At 44.2% G+C, this 19,592-nt stretch overlaps 1 protein-coding gene across 1 annotated transcript in view; it reads left to right on the top strand.

The window, feature by feature from the left end:
* LOC122811304 (erlin-2-like) overlaps positions 1-7,302 on the top strand; it is a 162,787-nt gene extending 155,485 nt beyond the window's left edge. The window contains exons 4-5 of the mRNA XM_044083066.1: positions 5,890-5,969; positions 6,129-7,302. Of these exons, the coding sequence (XP_043939001.1) occupies positions 5,890-5,969; positions 6,129-6,332 (284 nt within the window). The 3' untranslated portion in view covers positions 6,333-7,302. The remainder of the gene's footprint in view (positions 1-5,889; positions 5,970-6,128) is intronic.
* The last annotated feature ends 12,290 nt before the right edge of the window (positions 7,303-19,592 follow it).

The raw sequence follows: 19,592 nt of genomic DNA, 5'->3' as shown, positions 1-19,592 counted from the left end.
AAACTACTCCAGTGCTGTCACAGTTGCTTCTGCCTGGGCATGTGAGGGTTCAATTGTACCCCTCCACCATGGCATAAGATCCCTCATGAATGACTCTACAATACCTACGATGTCCACATTTGTTCATACTATTTGATGAAACAATATTTTTAACATCACTTCTAATAGATTTTTAATAAATGCATCTTTACTGTATATAAACCTAGGGACGTTCCCTAGAACCTGCTTAATTTCTCTATTAAATGTTATATTCCAGATGTTCATCGTGTTTCACTGTTGCAGTCATGACTGTAGGGTTCTCCCCTGCCGGCAGGCAGTCCTCGATCGGCCAGAATCCCAAAGTCTGGGTCCGGCGTCGGCTGTTCAACCATGCTTCCTGACGTCAGAGCGCCAGGAGTACAAAGCTGACAGCCGACGCCATTTTCTCCAGTCTTTCTTGCCGTGCGGTGATAGCAGTTCGCAAGTGCTGGTCGGCTGACACCTGACTATTTTTTCTGATAAACTTCAGTCCAAAGACTTTCTTCTCCACTCAAAGCTAAGTACCCCGTTGGGGAAACTTTTCTTGCTCCAGTCCGATGTCAGAAAAAGTTAATAATTGCATTTCATGTGGGAAGCAAATACCTCATAAGGATTTTCATTCTTACTGTATTCCTTGCTTAGGCCCTGACCACGACGTAGCTAGTTGTTGGTTTTGTGCTAGATTCAATCAATGTACAATTAAACGAAGGTACGATTTTGCTTTTCATTACTTCGGTAGGCGCTTTAACTACAAAATGTTGTCTGATACAGTTCCGGCTACCGGAGTTCACAAACGTCGCAAGGATAATGACAGGCCTCCGAGGTCCAAATCTGATGATAGCGCACAAACGGAGCCAGCTTCAGGTTCGGCCGTCGTCAGTGAGGCGCTTTTGCAGCCCCTGTCGTCAGCCATTTCAGAACCGATGGCTGAAACGGACTCTCATGAGGAGCCAACAAGGCCTTTAAATATCTCTATTGCAGGACATTCGGACAATGCTCCTTCGGATGGGTCCAGAGCAGCTGTGCAGGTACCGGCTTCTGAAGGGGTTTTCAGGCCTACTCAGCTTATAATAAAGGCAAAGACTCCTAAATCAAAGACTGCAACACAAGCCTCTTCTGAACCGGCTCCCAAGTCACAGAAACAGTTACTCAAGATGGCGGAGGATTTACTTACTGTGATTAGGGGTTCACATCCCCCTCCAGATAAAAGGCCAAGGCAAGATGTTTATTATGATTCCTCTGATCAGGCTTCTGTTTCTTCAGTTTCCTCTTCTGACCAGGAATATTCTTTCCCTCCTTATGAGGATTCTGATGCTGAGGAATCTATTCCCTCAGCTTCTCCCCCTGAGGATTTCTCTTTTGGGGAAACTTTGCATGAAATGAGGGAACATTTCCACCTGGAAGGACAGGAGTATTCAGAATCTAAGAAAAGATTAAGGGATTTTCTTCTTCTCCCCCAACATAGACCCCTGGCTATTCCTCCTGTTTTGGATATTGTGGATGATGCTAATTTAACCCCTGATTCTTTTCCTCCTGCTCCTGTCAAGCCGGATAGATATTACAGGGTTCCTAATTCCCACCAGTTTTTATACAAGAACCCTTCTGCTGACCCTGAAACCATTTCTCAGGGCCCCAAGGGAGTTAAGGCCCTTCTGCCAAAAATCCCATTCTCACTGAAAAGGGCTCTATAGAGCTTTAGAAAGATGGGGCAAAAGGTGTACACTTCTGCTACTTTGTCCATCAGGGCTTTAAACTGTCAGTTTCATATGCTGAAATGCCAGCAATTTCTCTTGTCTGTTTTAAAACAAAAGCTTACTTCCATTTCTGCCTGTGCAGATAAGGAATTACATGACTTATTGCATGCCACTGAGCAAGTTGGAAAGCATGGTTTACACTGTGGATTTGATGCCTTGGAGGCTTCTTGTAGGGCTGCTGCCTCCGGCACAGTCATTAGAAGGCATGCATGGCTAAAGGAACAAAATTTGCCAGAACAAGTGAAAGCTAAATTATTGGACACTCCTGTTCAGCATAATGTTTTGTTTGGATCAAAAGCTGAAGAAGTGATTAAAAAGATGGAGGATAAGGCGAAATCCATGCAAACAGTTAAAGATTTCTTACAAGTACAGTGATTAAAAAGATGGAGGATATGGCGAAATCCATGCAAACAGTTAAAGATTTCTTACAAGTACAGCCACCAAGATTTAGCAGAAATTGGCCTTCTAAATATTGGTCTTTTCCCACTTCAGACAGGCCTCAGAGAGGTAGATATAGACGCTCCAGAGGAAGGCCTCAAACACAAGGTTCTTATAGACCAAGACAGTGGACTGCTTCTACCCCTAGGGGAGGAGAGGACAGGTCACAAACTCATAGGAAACAAACACAATGACTCCCTCTGTTGGGCTGCAGGAACTTCTTGCCTGGAAGCCCCCCTCGGAGGAAAACTCTCTCTTTTATCAAAATTGGACTCGTATAACCCAAGACAAGTGGGTTCTGGATGTGGTTCTAAGAGGTTACAAATTCCATTTTCATACCCTGCCAAGGCCAAGCGGATGGCCAGACCTTCCAAAACATCAGTGGACAGAGGCCTTAAACCAGGTGGAAGCTCTTTTGGCTATGAAAGCCATAGAACTGGTTCCACTTTCAGAGATGGGACAAGGTTTTTACTCAAGGCTCTTTCTAGTCCCCAGGAAGCAAAACTCATGGAGACCCATTCTGGATCTGTCAGTCTTGAACACCTTTCTAGAAATTCCAAAATTCAAGATGCTTACTCTCCAGCAGCTACTTCCAATGCTGTCCAAAGATGCTTGGATGGTAACTTTGGATTTAAAGGAGGCATATTTACACATTCCCTTCAGGCAGGAATGCAGAAAATACCTCTGATTCAAGGCCGGAGCGAGGCACTTTCAATTCTCTGCACTGCCCTTTGGATTGTTTACTGCGCCCAGGGTCTTCACCAAATGCCTGGCTCCAGTAGTAGCTTACGGCAGACTAAAGGGAATTAAAATTTACCCTTATCTGGACGATTGTCTAATTCAGTCAGACAGCAAGGATGTCTTACTCCAGCATCTAGAATTTGTTCAGAACCTCCTCAAGTTCCTGGGTTTCTCTGTAAACATAAAGTAAAATTTGACACCCTCACAACAGATAACTTTTCTGGGTGCTCTTCTAAACACCACAACCCAGATGGCATTTCTAGCATCCGAAAAACAGTTACTGCTGGCTTCAACTTTCAAAACCTTGGCAACTTTAACTCTGCTATCTGCAAGGAGATTCCTGCAGGCTCTGGGTTACATGGCCTCCTGCATCCTTCTTGTACCATATGCAAGACTACACATGAGGAAAATACAGTGGTACCTAAAAAGTGTATGGTCTCAGCATTACCACAGTTTAGACATACTGATCTCCGTCTTTCCTTGCCTTCAAAAGGAATTTCTTTGGTGGTCCAGGGCATGTACTCTAAACAAAGGGGGAAACCCTTCTGTCTGCCTCCTGCCACTCCGATTCTAACCACGGACGCCTCTCATTATGCTTGGTGAGCCCATTTTCAGGGCAGCTGTCTGCAGGGCCTTTGGACAAAGGATCAGAAGCACCTGCATATCAATTTAAAGGGAATGTTAGCTGTCCTGGAAGCTCAACTGGCCTTCAGGAATTATTTACATCCAGGACAACTACTAATACGGACAGACAACACCACAGTTTTATGTGGTACATAAACAAGCAAGGGGGATCTCATTCCTACCCCCTTTGCAGACTAGCCATGGATCTATGGAACACAGCTCTAGCTTGCAATCTGGACCTTCAAGCTCAATTTCTACCAGGGAAGTTAAACCTCCTGGCAGACAGTCTGAGCAGGAACCTTTCGGATCCACACGAATGGATGCTGGACACCAAAATATTCAGGATGATAACAGCAGTCTGGGGATGTCCTCACATAGACCTCTTTGCATCCCACCTCAATCATCAACTACAGAATTTTTGCACCAGGACTTTCCACAAAGAAGCTTGGAAAGTGGATGCCCTATCATTCAGTTGGAGGAACCTTTCGGGTTATGCCTTTCCGCCTCTTCCTCTTCTTCCACGGGTATTATTAAAGGTAAAACAGGACAAGCCCAAGATGATAATCTTGCTGGCCCCAAATTGGCCTCGACAGTTTTGGTACCCAACTCTAAAAAACCTATGTCTGGAGCCCCCTTGGGTTTTACCTCAGTCTCCGAACCTTCTGTCCCAACATCAGGGTCAGGTTCTACACTCTCATGTCAGAACTCTCAGCCTGGTGGCTTGGTTAATCCGGGGCCTTTGATTTCTTCTTTCCTACCCGAGCAAGTTATGGATGTCATTTTGGAAGCCAGACGTTCTAGTACTAGAAAATCTTATGCAGGAAAATGGAAAAGATTTTGCTCCTGGATGCAGGCTCGGGATTCTGATCCTCTTCTTCCGAACATTCCTTTAATTTTACTTTACTTGACAGATCTCTTACATAAGGGCCTCTCTTTCTCTTCCATTAAGATTCATGCCTCTGCTATTTCTGCTCATTATAATACAGACCCTCCAATCTTTTCCCACCAGCTTTTGAGACAGTTTCTCAGGGGAGCCAAGAACTTAAGACCTCCTAGATCTCCTCCCATTCCTGCTTGGGATCTCAACTATGTTTTGGAAAAGCTGACCTTGCCTCCTTTTGAGCCTGCCGCCTCTTCTGACATCAAGGTTTTATCTTGGAAGACAGCTATTCTGTTAGCCCTAACCTCTGCCAGGAGAGTTTGAGTTACAAGCTCTTATGGCCATGGGGCCTTATATTATTTTTCATCAAGACAGTGTGTCTTTGAGGACTAATCCTACCTTCATGCCTAAGGTGGTTTCCAAAGTGGCTTTAAATCAGACTATCCACTTGCCTACCTTTCTCCCCACTCCTCAAAATAAAGGGGAAAGGATCTTACATTCCTTGGATGTACACAGACAACTATGTTTTTACCTGGACAGAACCAAGGACATCAGGAAATCAGAGCAATTGTTTGTTTCTTATGCTTCAAGTTCCTAAGGTAAAGGCATTTCAAAACAGACCATTTCTAAATGGATTGCTCATGGAATCAGATTTTGTTATTCTCACCATGGAAAGCAAATCCCAGGGAATATACAGACTCATTCCACCAGAGCTGCTGCCACTTCTGCGGCTTTTCTCAGGGGAGTTCCTACCAAGGACATTTTGGAGGCTGCAACTTGGAGTTCAGTGCATACTATTTCTAAGCACTACAATCTACCTCTCTACTCTACGTCTAGGGCAGGCTTTGCCTCTGCAGTCTTGCAGGGCCTTTTAGCCGCTCCTTCTTCTTTATGACCACCTCCCTTTCTTTCAGCTTTGGGATTCTACCGTACAGTCATGACTGCAACAGTGAAACACGATGAACATAGTACAGTTGTGTACACCTACCATAAATGTAGATGTTCGAGTGTCTTCACTGTTGCAGTCTGGGTTTCCCTCCCTCCTATCCCCTCTTGTTTTTTACTTTTGTGTGGTTCCTTTTTTCACCATTCTTCTGAGGTGTATTTGCAAAGGATATAGGACCTTTTCCATTTTGGGACTCCTGACATCTGGGGCAAGAAAAACTGGAAAAAATGGCATCGCCTGTCAGCTTTTGTACTCCTGGCGCTCTGACGTCAGGAAGCATGGTTGAACAGCCGACGCCGGACCCAGACTTTGGGATTCTGGCCGACCGAGGACTGCCTGCCGGCAGGGGAGAACCCTACAGTCATGACTGCAACAGTGAAAAGACACTCTAACATCTACATTTATGGTAGGTGTACACAACTGTACATTTGTTTTAACAGAGTTGACATAATTGTTTGGTTCTCAATTGTATTTATTTCCCCTGACAGATGCAGCTTTCCTGGCTAGAGAAAAGGCTAAAGCAGATGCCGAGTACTATAATGCCCAGAAGATGGCCGAAGCCAACAAGGTAATGATGTTGCTTCAGTACCTTTATTAACAGTTACTTACATGAGTAAGGATAATACAGGATAAGCAGAACATAACAGGCATTTGATAAATGCAGAACATAATGCAATTTTATGCATAATGTAGTTATTACATTTTATTTCTTTTCCTTTGGTTGCAGTTGAAGCTGACTCCTGAATATCTAGAACTTATGAAATACAGAGCTATTGCAGCAAATAGCAAGATCTACTTTGGAAATGACATTCCAAACATGTTTTATGACTCTACGCATCAGCAAGACAAGTTGTTTGGAGCATCGGCACATGAGATCAAAATGTCACTTGACGAGAAGCCACATGCAGAGATCACCAAAAACATGGAATGAAATGTAGAAATGTTTAATGATCTCTAGTGTTTTAATTTTTTCAGAAAATACAAACTCTCAACTATAGTATTTGGAAGCTGGTGTTTTGTTTTGATTGCTGTGAAAGGCTTCAGTTGGATGAAGTCTAAAGACCACGAGGGAATGCTATGCTCTGACCTGGTCCAGTTTCTGATACTGCCATGTTTGGTGTTCGCAGCACCTTTCATGAACCTCTGTCATTCCAAGTTTCAGGTGCAGCCATTGCTACTGAGAATTTATTTATGTCCTTAAGTTTTCTAAGAACTGGTGGTTTGTAGTGTGGATTTCATACCAGATTTAATGAAGTGCAAAACAAAAATGCACAGAGTCATCTACAGCTGCTGTCCACCAATAACTGATTGAGAAATCAAAATTATTCTTGAGGCATTTTAATTTTTTATACAGGCTGATAAACTGTTTATCATGAGTCCATATGTAGTTTTTACAGTGTGTTGTATTATTTTTAAAGTTGGTGTTGGAAGGGGGGGCATTGTCTTTATTATATTGTCATATGGGGTTTCTTTGTCATTTGCTTTCTTTAGAAAGGACTAGAGAACATATGTCCTCTTCATATGAATCCACTAGTTAAGCATGTGAATAACAGAGGTGAGGACTGTGCAAATATTGCGTAGTGTTAACTTTTCCACATGCTTAATGTAATTGTTTTTATGTATTCATTTGCTTATTTTTATTTCAGTAGTCTGCATAGTAGTAATATAATTTGCTGCATATTTTTTTTTTTGGACACCATTTCTTGTAAATCAACCTTTCCCAAATGATGAGGCCAACTTCCTGCAGAAGCCAAGGCCTGTTTCAGGAGAGGCCCAAGCCAATGTGAGATTGTGTACTATTTTGTCATCTTGTTTGGGAACATGCTAAATGCAGAAGGGTAAATAATCAGTAGATATGTATATCTGATTGTAAATTAATAGTAAATTAATACTAAACCAAATCTGTTATTTTTTGTGTGTGTGTTTGGTGACGCTGATTTTTGGAATGGGAAAGCTCAAATTATTTTTTTTTCCTGATGTCTAGGGAAGGATGAATTTTTTTGTGGCTCGAGAGGGTGGTTAATCTTGTAGTCTGAGAAGCTATGCTGTAATAAAACTGACCCCAAATGACATTTGATAAAATTATCCTGTCAGGTGAACTGCCCCTTTTCTTTGAGATCTGGGAGCTTAGAGATACTTATTAACAGTTTTCACAAGGTATTTGTCTACATGGGAGATGCTGGAGGCTTTCTTCATCATGTAGAGAACTAAAGTTTTATTTTTACCAAGTGGTGCTTTATTTGTTTTCCTTTTAAGGAAGTAACATTTGGTGAAGTACTTGTGTGGGAAGTATAGCCAATTCAAATTTCCATTTTAGAAGGAAGACAAAATGCTTCTGTACCACAGCACTGCCTTTGAGAGCTTGGAATTCATCAACTGTTATTCTGATGCTAAATCTTTCCTAATTTAAAGAAGTGTTATTTGTCTGCCAGGGACAGGTTTTTGTTTTGTGCAGAAAGTAAATCCTAAGTAAGAGGTCTAAACAATGGAGTGCTCCCACCTCTAAAACAGAGAGTGGTAAGCCACCCCCTTATGTTAAAACTTCACAATGACTTGTCTATCATCCTTCCCAGCCATGCCCAAGTACTTGCACCCCTAGGGGTAAAACTCGCCCTGCTTGCAAAAAACTGGATGTCCATTACCCAGGACCGATGGGTCTTAAACATTGTATCCCAGGGATACAGATTCTACTTCCACTCACTGCCAACCCCAAGTGAGTTGCCAGACCGTCCTCCAAACCAGTGGGCAGAGGCTCAAAAGCAAAGTACTTTCTCTTAGTATCATGGCTGTTCACCCTGTTCCAATAGAACAAAGTTGTCGGAGTTTCTACTCCAGACTGTTCCTGGTGCCCAGAAAAGAGAGCTCTTGGCACCCTATCCTAGATCTGTCAGTTCTCAACACCTTCCTGGTGGTCCCAAAATTCAAAATGCTTAAACTGCAACAGCTTCTTCCTATGCTAGCCAAGGACACCTGGCTAGTCACCCTAGACTTAAAAGAAGCTGATCTGCACATCCCCATAAGGGAACCTTGCAGGAAATCTCTACAATGTCCTTCAAGAATGCAACTGCAGTCATAACATATGGGTTGTCCTGCCTCAGGCAGCCCTCGGTCGGCCAGATTCCAAAGTCTGGGTCCGACATCGGCTGTTGTCGCATTTCTCTCCGTCAGAGCGGCTGGAGTACATAAGCATCAGCCGAAGCCATTTTCTTCAGTCTTTCTTGCCGCGCGGTGCCCGAAGCAGAAGCAGTTCGCAAGTGCCGGTCGGTCAGCTCCTGTATTCTTCGATTCTGAAGTCATCAAAAAAGCTAAGTACCCCGTTGGGGACCTTTTCTTGCCTCAGCCGATGTCAGAAATTACTGAAAAAGTTAACAATTGTCTTTCTTGTGGTAAAAAAATACCTCATAAGGATTTCCACTCTTACTGTCTTCCTTGCCTTGGCCCAGACCATGACGTCTCGGCCTGTGTCGCCTGTGCTCGCTTCAATAAGCGCACTCTTAGGTGCCGGGCGGAGTTCGCTGAAGATTTTTTCGGCAAAAAATTTGCTTATACAATGCCGTCGGAACTTCGACATCGCAAACTCCCAAGAAACGAAAAGACCGGGACTGACATCCTCGGCCCGCGTCTACCACCGACTCCACGCCAAAACCTACCGCAAGTGCTCCGGTTCCTCCAGAGACGGTTATTCCACCGCTCCGAACCGAAGACACCGAATTACCGACGACTCCGATACCGGATACCACTCCGACGCCAGTTATAGATTTTCCTCCGGATACTGAAACCGAGGAAATGCCAGAGACCATTGCTGTAGATAAGGTCACTCCTGCACGTGGAGCTGCCAGGCCTTCTATGGCCTACACTCGGGCTAAGGCAGCCAGCAAGACCAAGCACCTTACTGCTAAAGCCTTACCTCAGCCTACTCCAGAGACACACAAATCATGACTTTGGCCGCAGACTTAATTTCTATGATTAGAGGTTCACAGGCCCATCCTGAGAGAGGATCCCAGCCTCCTTCTGATAAGAGGCCCCGGGTTGAACCCTCTGACCCTATCCCTTCAGATGAAGATTCTGAGGACTCTGTCCACTCCGATGGCCAGGAAGAGCTCTTCCAGACCTATGAGGACTCGGATGCAGAGGATTCCATCCCCTCGGCCTCCCCTCCTGAGGATATTTCTTTTGGGGAAGTTCTGCATACCATGAGGGAACATTTCAAGTGGCAAGGCCAGGAATATTCTGATTCCAGGAAGAGCCTTCGAACTTTTCTTAAAAAGCCCCAGCACAGGCCCTTAGCTATCCCTCCTGTGCTTGATGTTTTGGATGATTTATATTCTGACTCCAGTGTTACCCCTGATTCTCTTCCTCCTGCTCCAGCCAAGCCAGACAGGTATTACAGGGTCCCAGAAACACATTCCCATTTATTCAGGGCCCATACTGTTGATTTGGAAACTATTTCTCAGGGACCTAAAGGTGTTTCAGCTTCCACCTCTAAAAATCCCTTGCCTTCCAACAGAGAAGCTAGGTCTTTAGAGAGATGGGGGGAAAAGGTCTACACCTCCACTACTTTATCTATGAGAGCTTTGAATTGCCTTTTTCATATGTTACAATATCAGGATTTCCTGTTAGAAGATTTACAGAAAACATTGGCCTCTCCTGATCCTTTAGACAGGAAGTCTTTGCAGGAAGCTGTACATAACTCTCAGCAAGTCAGCAATCACTTCCTGCAGTGTGGATATGATGCACTGGAAGCTTCATGTAGGGCAGCTATGACAGGGGCAGTCATTCGTAGACATGCATGGTTAAAAGAACAACCTCTACCAGATCATGTTAAGGCAAAACTTCTGGATGCACCCTTGGAAAAGAACAAGCATTTTTGGTGCTAATGCTAAAGATGTGTTAAAGTCCATCGAGGAAAAAGCAAAATCAGTTCAGACAGTTAAAGATTTCCTCCAGGTTCAGCCCCCCAGATTCAGTAGGAATTGGCCTTCAAAAAACTGGTCCTTTCCTAATCCTGAAAAATTTCAAAGGGGTAAAAACAGACGTGGCCGAGGAAGAGGACAATACAGAGGTCCTTACAGGGGACGACAATGGCAGCCAGCAAACCAAAGAAGTAACACAGGGGTTTCCCCTGCCACACAGCCACAATCTCAATGACTTTCCTCTACTTCCGCCTACCAAGGAACAAATAGAAGCTCCCTTGGGCGGAAAATTATCTCTGTTTTCAGACAATTGGCACAGATTGACAAAGGACAAATGGATTTTGGACATTATAGACCAGGGTTACAGGTTCCATTTTCATACCTTACCAAGAAAACAAGGCATGCCAAACCTACCACAAAACCAGAGGGCAGAGGCTATCAGGCAAATTTCTCTGCTGGCTCGGATAAAAGCAATAGAAATAGTTCCACAACAAGAACAAGGCCAGGGGTTTTACTCAAGACTGTTCCTTGTTCCAAGAAAAGAAACTCAATGGAGACCAATACTGGATTTGTCCGCATTAAACACCTTTCTCATAGTACCAAAGTTCAAAATGCTGACTCTACAGCAACTCCTTCCCATGCTGGGCAAGGGGTCTTGGCTGATTACTCTGGACCTCAAGGAGGCATACCTGCATGTCCCTATCAGACACAGTTGCAGAAGATACCTCAGATTTCTTGCAGGGCCAGAGCATTATCAATTCTCAGCATTGCCATTTGGCTTATCTACTGCGCCCAGAGTATTCACAAAATGCCTGGCTTCAGTAATTGCTCATTGCAGGCTCCAGGGGATCCAAATTTACCCATACCTGGACGACTGCCTCATACAAGCGGACGACAAATTGATGTTGACAAAAAACTTGAACTATGTCATACGATTACTTCAGGCTCTGGGATACACAGTCAACTTCCAAAAGTCAAGACTTCAGCCATCCCAGCAAATAACCTTCTTAGGAGCCAAACTAGACACAGCCTCTCAAATGGCTTACCTGACAGAAGACAAGCAAGAGAAGTTAACTCATTATTTCAAAGGTTTGGCAAAACTCACCCAGATGACTGTAAGGAGATTCCTACAGGCCCTGGGTTACATGGCATCCTGCATTCTCCTGGTTCCATTAGCAAGACTACACATGAGAAAGCTTCAATGGTACCTAAAAAGCCTATGGTCTCAGCACAGCAGCAACTTAGAGACAGCCATACTGCTCATTCCATGCCTACAAAAGGAATTCCTATGGTGGGCCTCGGTAAGCCAGGCAAACACAGGTATGTCATTCAAAAAAGCACAGATAACACAGACCATGACCACAGATGCCTCAGACCTTGGATGGGGGGGCACATGGAAGGCAGATGTATACAAGGACAATGGTCTCCAAAGGAAATACATCTGCATATAAACCAAAAGGAAATGCTGGCAGTAATGCATGCCATCGAGGCCTTTCGACAACAACTTCAGCAAGGCCATTTACTGATACGGACAGACAACACCACTGTGATGTGGTATATAAACAAGCAAGGGGGCACCCATTCTTACCCCCTTTGCAGACTGACAATGAATCTTTGGGAAAAATCACTGAGCCTAAACATACAGTTACAATCCCAGTTTGTTCCAGGCAAAGACAATGTACTGGCGGACAGCCTAAGCAGGAATTTCACAGATCCACACGAGTGGAGGTTACATCTGAAGATCTTCACACAACTCACTTCAACATGGGGCGGGCCAGAGGTAGACCTATTTGCCTCTCACCTCAACCATCATCTACAAAAATTCTGCTCAAGGACATATCATCCAAAAGCTTGGAAAATAGATGCGCTCTCATTCAACTGGAACTTCCTAAAAATCTATGCATTCCCACCTCTGCCACTGATGACCTCAGTATTACTAAAGATCAAAGCAGAGACCCAAGGGGATCCTATTAGCTCCAGACTGGCCAAGACAACACTGGTATCCACTACTACGGAGCATATGTCACACCAAGAAGTGGGCCCTTCCCCAATGGCCCCTACTTTTGACTCAACACAACTTCAAAACAGTGCATCCAAACCTTCAGACACTGCAGCTAACAGCCTGGGAGATCCCATGAATAACCTCAATCTATCTCTCTCCAAGGAAGTTCAGCGGATATTAACAGAGGCTCGAAGACCATCCACCAGAAAGGTTTACTTAGCAAAATGGAAGAGATTCAGCATTTGGAATACCAGCAAGGGACATGATGCATCATTACTGAACATCCCACTCATCCTGGAATATTTGGCAGATATGCTACAGAAGGGACTCTCATATTCTTCCATAAAGATACATGCTTCAGCTATTTCAGCTAGATATAACACTGATCCGCCTGTCTTTTCACATCCTTTGCTAAGGCAATTCCTCAGGGGAATCAAGAACATTAAGCCACCAAGAAAGGCTCCAGTGCCAGCCTGGGACCTCAACTTTGTCCTAGAAAAACTGACTCTCCCTCCATTTGAGCCAGCAGCTTCAGTCGACTTACAATTTCTCTCATGGAAGACAGCCTTCCTGTTGGCAATTACCTCAGCAAGAAGGGTTTCGGAACTACAGGCCCTAATGGCAATACCACCGTTCATAATCTTTCACAGAGACAGGGTCTCATTAAGGACCAACCCTACCTTTATGCCAAAGGTGGTATCTAGGGTTTCTTTAAATCGAGCTATTCATCTGCCTGCTTTCTTCCCCAATCCTGAGAACAAAGGGGAAAGACTGTTACATACCTTGGACATTCACAGATAACTTCGATACTACCTGGACAGAACCAAGACCAGTAGGAAGTCTGAACAACTTTTTGTAGCTTACGCCCCTGCAGTCCAAGGAAAAGCAATTTCAAAACAGACTATTTCAAAATGGATTGGACATTGCATCAGATTCTGTTATTCCTTTCATGGGAAGACTGTTCCTGCCAATGTCAGACCACATTCCACCAGAGCTACAGCCACCTCTACAGCTTTTTTAAGAGGGGTGCCTACAAAGGACATTCTAGAAGCTGCTACATGGAGCTCCGTGCATACATTCTGCAAACACTACAATCTCCCTCTATACTCCAGATCCAGAGCAGGCTTTGCTTCGGCAGTCCTGCAGGGTTTGATTGCCACACCATCTTTTTCCTAGAGCATTCCTCCTCCCCCAGCTAAGCTATGGTATTCTACCCATATGTTATGACTGCAGTTGCATTCTTGAAGGACATAGTACAGTTTTGTACCTACCATAAATGAAGATGTCCGATAGATATGCAACTGCAGTCGGATTTTCCCTCCCTCCATACCCCTGTATGCCTAGGGTCCACTCCTATCCCTGTTTCTCTAAGCTGGGGATATCTGTTATGGTGTATCTGTTTATTGCTTACTTATTTGTCTGGAATCCTGTTTTTGTCTTCCAATTTGATTACAGCCTTCCTTGGAGGGCACCTGGCATCTGGGGCAAGAAACACTGAAGAAAATGGCGTCGGCTGATGCTTATGTACTCCAGCCGCTCTTGACATCTGAGAGAAATGCGACATCAGCCGACGTCGGACCCAGACTTTGGAATCCGGCCGACCGAGGGCTGCCTGAGGCAGGACAACCCATATGTTATGACTGCAGTTGCATATCTATCGGACATCTACATTTATGGTAGGTACGAAACTGTACTTTTCAGGGCAGGCAGTATGCATGATCAGTGTTCTACACTTCCCTTTGGCTTATTTACTGCGCCTAGGGTATTCACAAAGTGCCTGACTCCAGCCATTGCATACTGCAAGCAGAGAAATATTCAAATTTACCCATACTTGGACAATTGCCTGGTTCAGGTGGACAGTCAAGAATTGCTACTTCAGCACCTGGCATTTGTAAAGAGACACCTAACTTCTCTTTGGTACAACATCAACGAAAATAAATCACAGCTGATGCCCAGCCAAAAGATTGTATTCCTGGGAGCAATCTTGAACACAACTTCCCAGATGGCATTCCTCACTCCAGAAAAACAGGTTTATTTGATAAATTACTTCAAACTAATGGCCACCAAAACCCAGCTGTCTGCAAGAAAAATACTGCAAGCCCTAGAGTTCATGACCTCTTGCATTCTACTAATTCCATATGCAAGACTGCATATGAAGAAACTTCAATAGTACTTAAAAAGTTTCTGGTGTCAACATTCTCAGGACATGGAAACAGTGATTCCTATCATTCCTTGTCTAAGGGCAGAGTTCCTTTGGTGGGCAGAGGCATGCAACCACAACAAGGGACTTCCGTTCACTCAACCCCTTGCCACCCATACCCTGACAACAGTTGCATTAGACTATGCATGGGGGGCTCACATGGCAGTCAAATGCATTCAAGGCAAATGGAGCCCAGGACAAATTCCCCTGCATATCAATCAAAAAGAAATGTTAGCTGTACATAATACTCTGACAGCCTTCAAATACCTCATCCCTTCCAGGACAACTCCTGATAAAGACAGACAACACCACAGTTTTGTGGTACATAAACAAGCAGGGGGGAACTCATTCCTACCCACTTTGCAGGTTAGCCATGGCCCTGTGGAACACAGCCTTGAGCAACCAAGTGCACCTGAAAGCTCAATTCCTGCCAGGCAAACAAAATTCACTGGCAGACTACTTAAGCAGAAATCTACTGGTTCCACACGAGTGGAAAATGGAACCCAACTCCTTCAAGCTTCTAGGGGGACACCAGAGATGGACCTCTTTGCTTTCCCCCAAAACCATCCATTGAGCAAGGTTTGCACTGGAAATCCTCACAACAAACCGTGGAATGTGGATGCTCTATCCTTTACATGGGAAAATCTCTCAATATATGCCTTTCCCCTCTGCCCCTCCTCGCTCAAGTACTACTCAAGATCAAACAGGACAGAACAAGGACAATCCTCATTGCCCCAGACTGGCCACACCAGCACTGGTACTCACTCCTATGCAGTTTGACAGCAGTGCCACCCTGGAACCTACATCAGACCCCCCTCCCTGCTGTCCCAAAAGGAGAGACAGATTTTGCATCCACAGCTACAAACCCTGAATGTTGCAGCCTGGCTTAACCCCTGAATACACCACCAGCATCCCTAAGCAAACAGGTGCTGGACATCATCCTTGAGGCCGGAAGGCCTAGTACTAGGAAACCCTTTTCAGAAAAGTGGAAAATATATTGTTCTTGGAGTCAGTCTCAAGGAAAGGACACAGCTGTGCCCACCTTACCTCAAATCCTGGATTACCAAGCAGAGCTGCTCCACAGAGGCCTGTCCTCATCAATTAAGATTCATGCCTCTGCCATCTCAGCTCATTACAATACTGAGCCACCTCTGTTTTCTCACCCTCTCATCAAACAGTTCCTGAGAGGAGAAAACAATTTAAGGCCCCCGAGGAGAGCTCCCACCCCCTGCCTGGGACCTTAACTTTATACTAGAGAAGCTCACGCTTCCCCCTTTTGAGCCTGCTGCTGTAGCAGAGTTAAAATTCCTCCCTTGGAAAACAGTCTTACTTCTAGCCATCACTTCAGCAACAAGAGTGTCTGAGTTACAGGCACTAATGGCTGTGGAACTCTTAATTATTTTCCATGCTGTCAGGGTTTCCCTCAGGACTAACCCATCATTTATGCCCACGGTGGTATCCAGTGTGGCTTTAAACCAGTCCATCCATTTACCAACCTTTTTCCCTAATCCTCCGAATAAAGGGGAAAGGATCCTGCTCTCCTTGGATGTCCACAGACAGCTCAGGTTCTACCTTGACAGGACTAAACCTTTCAGAAAATCTGACCAGCTGCTAGTCAGCTTTGCTACAGGGGCAGAGAGGGCAAGGCCGTTTCAAAGCAAACAATTTCCAAATGGATAGCACACTGCATCAATTTCTGCTTCAAACACCATGGAAAACCTACTCCACAGGGGATCAGAAGTCATTCCACTAGGGCTACCTCAACCTCTACAGCATTTCTCAGGGGAGTCCCTGCCAGGGACATCCTGGAAGCTGCAACCTGGAGTTCTGTACACACCTTCACCAAGCATTACCACTTAACTATCTTTTCTAAATCCAGAGCTGGATTTGTAACAACAGTCTTACAAGGCCTGCTAGCCAGCCCCAATACTTCTTGACTGCCTCCACCCTTTCCTCAGCTTTGGAAATCAACCCAAGTGTAAGGACTGCAACAGTGAAACATGAAGAGCATAGTACAGTTGTGTACACTTTCCATAAATGTAGATGTTCAAGTGTATTCACTGTTGCCAGTCCTGTTACCCTCCCTCCAAGCCCCCTGACCTTTTCTATACTTTCTACCTATCCTCTTTTTGGCCATATCTTACGGCAGTGGTATTTACTTTTTACTGCAGATGTTCCACACCATGTAATTGCTTCCTTTTTTGGGGGGCTCCTGACATCTGGGGCAAGAAAAACTGATGTAATGGTGTTGGCTGCATGTTTTTATACCCCTGATGACCTGACATCATGGAAAAGGTGACAGCATCTGACATAGAAACCCCAAGACTCTGGTATTCGGGCAAACTGTGGGCTACCTGCAGGCAGATAAACCCAAGTGTGATGACTGCAACAGTGAATACACTCGAATATCTACATTTATGGTAAGTGTACACAACTGTACTCTTGCAATGTCTGCGAGGATATGCTTACCTGCCACAACTTACCTGTTTGCTTTCCAGCAGTACGAATGAACGCAGTTCACTACTGCACAATGAGAGAATTCACATTTTTGCAGGGGGTCAAGCACCGCTGCACACTATATATTCCAGCTCTGAGATCACACTACAGTGAGGAAAATTGTAAATTTCCTGATCTGCACTGTACTGCAATCTCTATTCGTAACATCAAACACATCAGCGAATGCACAGTGGCAGTCCCTGCAACAGACACTCTGAGAACTGAAGGTCGGCAAAACGGGAATCAGTCAACTGATGTTTGACATTCCTGTCTTCGCCGTACCTTCATTCTTCATTTTGATAGTAAACCGTTGATTCAAATGTATAATCATTTACCAGGCACTAAAATCCCTGTAGCTTTGTCAACTATTTTAACTTCTGTTTACAGTTCTTAATGGTCGCGCTGGCAGCACGTACTACTTTTGTCGCAGCAGTCTTTGCAAAGCAGTGGCACTGACCTTTTTTGAATGTGATCATCAGAGTGAGTCTTTTCATTTTTAGTGACTTGATAAATTTGGGTAGATAGAGGCCAAAGATTATGTTGTAATACAAATTTTTAAATCAAGAGTGACTGAAATCAGTGAATTTTTTGCAGCTATCAGTTCTTTGACTCTGTTTTTTTATTCCCCAGATGTTTTTTTCAACCCAGCCAGCTTTTCACAGCAGATCTCTTGGGGTGTTCCCATTTTTCTTTGCCTTCCTACTTTCATTACTTATGTAACTGCATGCTCTAAAATTGAAATCCCTCCTCTAATCACCCTCACATACCTCTCAACTTATGTACTCAAATTCTGGACAAAGCCAAAAAATTGAGTGGACAAAGGCCCCGAATTGTGATGTTTTTTAAAATACTTCTCTAATTCACTTAAGTTATGTAATAAAACAGGTTTTGCTTCAACATGCATTTTTTGAACAATAAGAAAAATGAAGCTATGACTGGCGTTACTGACTGTAGTCATTAGTGGTTTATCAGAAATCTTGTGTAGGACACAGGGAAACATAGGCAAAGTCAGGAACTGCAATCAGAGACATTTGGGGGTGTGCCCCCTCAGATGTTCTTAGTGTTTTATTGTTGCAGTCATTACATTTGGGTAATCTGCTGGCAGGTTGCCCTCAGTCGGCCTGATTAACAAAGTCTTGGGTCCTGCGTCGGTTGCTGTCACTTCTTCCATGACGTCAGGTTGTCAGGGGTATAAAACATACAGCCGACACCATTACATCAGTCTTTCTTGCCGCGCGGTGCCTGAAACAGAAGCAGTTCGCAAGTGCCAGTCGGCCGACTCCTGAAATTTTTATTTTCGAGTTTCAGAACCGAAGTCTTCAACTAAAAAGCTAAGTACCCCGTTGGGGAAACTTTTTCTTGCTCCTTACCGATGTCAGTAAAAGTTAATTGCATTACTTATGGGAAGAAAATACCTCTTAAGGATTTTCATTTGCACTGTATTCCTTGCCTAGGCCCTGATTCACAATCTGCCTTGCTGTCTGTTTTGTGCTAAATTTAATCAACGCACTATTAAATGTCGGTATATTTTTGTTTCTAAATATTTTGGTTCATGCTTTAATTATCCAGAAATATCGTCTGTTAGCAATCCTACTACCGGATTACCTAAATAACGCAAAAAAAAAAAGACCTAGACAGGCCGTTGAGGTCCAAAACTGACTATGATGCTTCTCCTAAGCCAGTCGCCAGTTCGCCGGTACTCAGTGAGGCGCTTTCGCAGTCCCTGATACACGCTACTTCTGATTCGCAGGCCTCTACTGAGACCCGTTTGGAGTCCAGTATGCCGCGAGATGTTTCAATTATAGAACCCGCAGATGTCTGTACCTTAGATGGGTCTGGAGCCGCTGTGCAGGCACTGGCTTCTGAGGGTGTTTTCAGGTGTACAGATTTGTATATTAGACCTGACTTCCACAAATTCCTTTTCAAAAATCCTATTGCAGATCCTGAAACCATTTTTCAGGGTCCCAAGGACATTAAGGCCTCTACTGCTAAAAACCCTACCCCTTCTGATAGAGATTCCAGGGCGCTGGATAGATGGGGTAAGAAGGTTTACACTTTTGCAACCTTGGCAATCAGGGCTTTAAACTGTCAATTTCATATGCTTAAATACCAGCAGCATATCATGGGATTGCTTAAACAAAAAATGATGTAAATTTCTGACTGTGTGGAAAATAAAGATTTGCAGGATTTATTGCATTCAGCTGAACAAGTTTGATTCTGTGGAGACCTCTTGCAGGGCTGCTGTAACTGGCTCTCTGCTAAGAAGGCATGCTTGGCTCAAAGAGCAAACTCTGCCTGATCATGTTAAAGCAAAATTGTTGGATGCTCCTTTACAACAGGACCGTCTCTTTGGTAATAAGGCTGAAGAAGTTTTAAAAAAGATGGAAGATGAAGCTAAATCTATGCAAACTGTGAAAGATTTCTTACAATTGCAACCTCCAAGATTTAGTAGGCACTGGCCTACTAAGAACTGGTCCTTTCCATTTCCTCCGAGAGCCACTCAAGTCAAACCCAGACATTCCAAGGGCTCCAGGTTTCAGTCACAAGGGACTTTTAGATCAAAACAATGGGGTGCCTCCT

Source organism: Protopterus annectens, chromosome 9.part0, assembly GCF_019279795.1.
Source record: "Protopterus annectens isolate FY-2018-M chromosome 9.part0, PAN1.0, whole genome shotgun sequence".
Classification (NCBI taxonomy): domain Eukaryota; kingdom Metazoa; phylum Chordata; order Ceratodontiformes; family Protopteridae; genus Protopterus; species Protopterus annectens.
The sequence above is the reverse complement of the archived record's forward strand: the minus strand, read 5'-3'. Positions and strand labels throughout refer to the sequence as shown.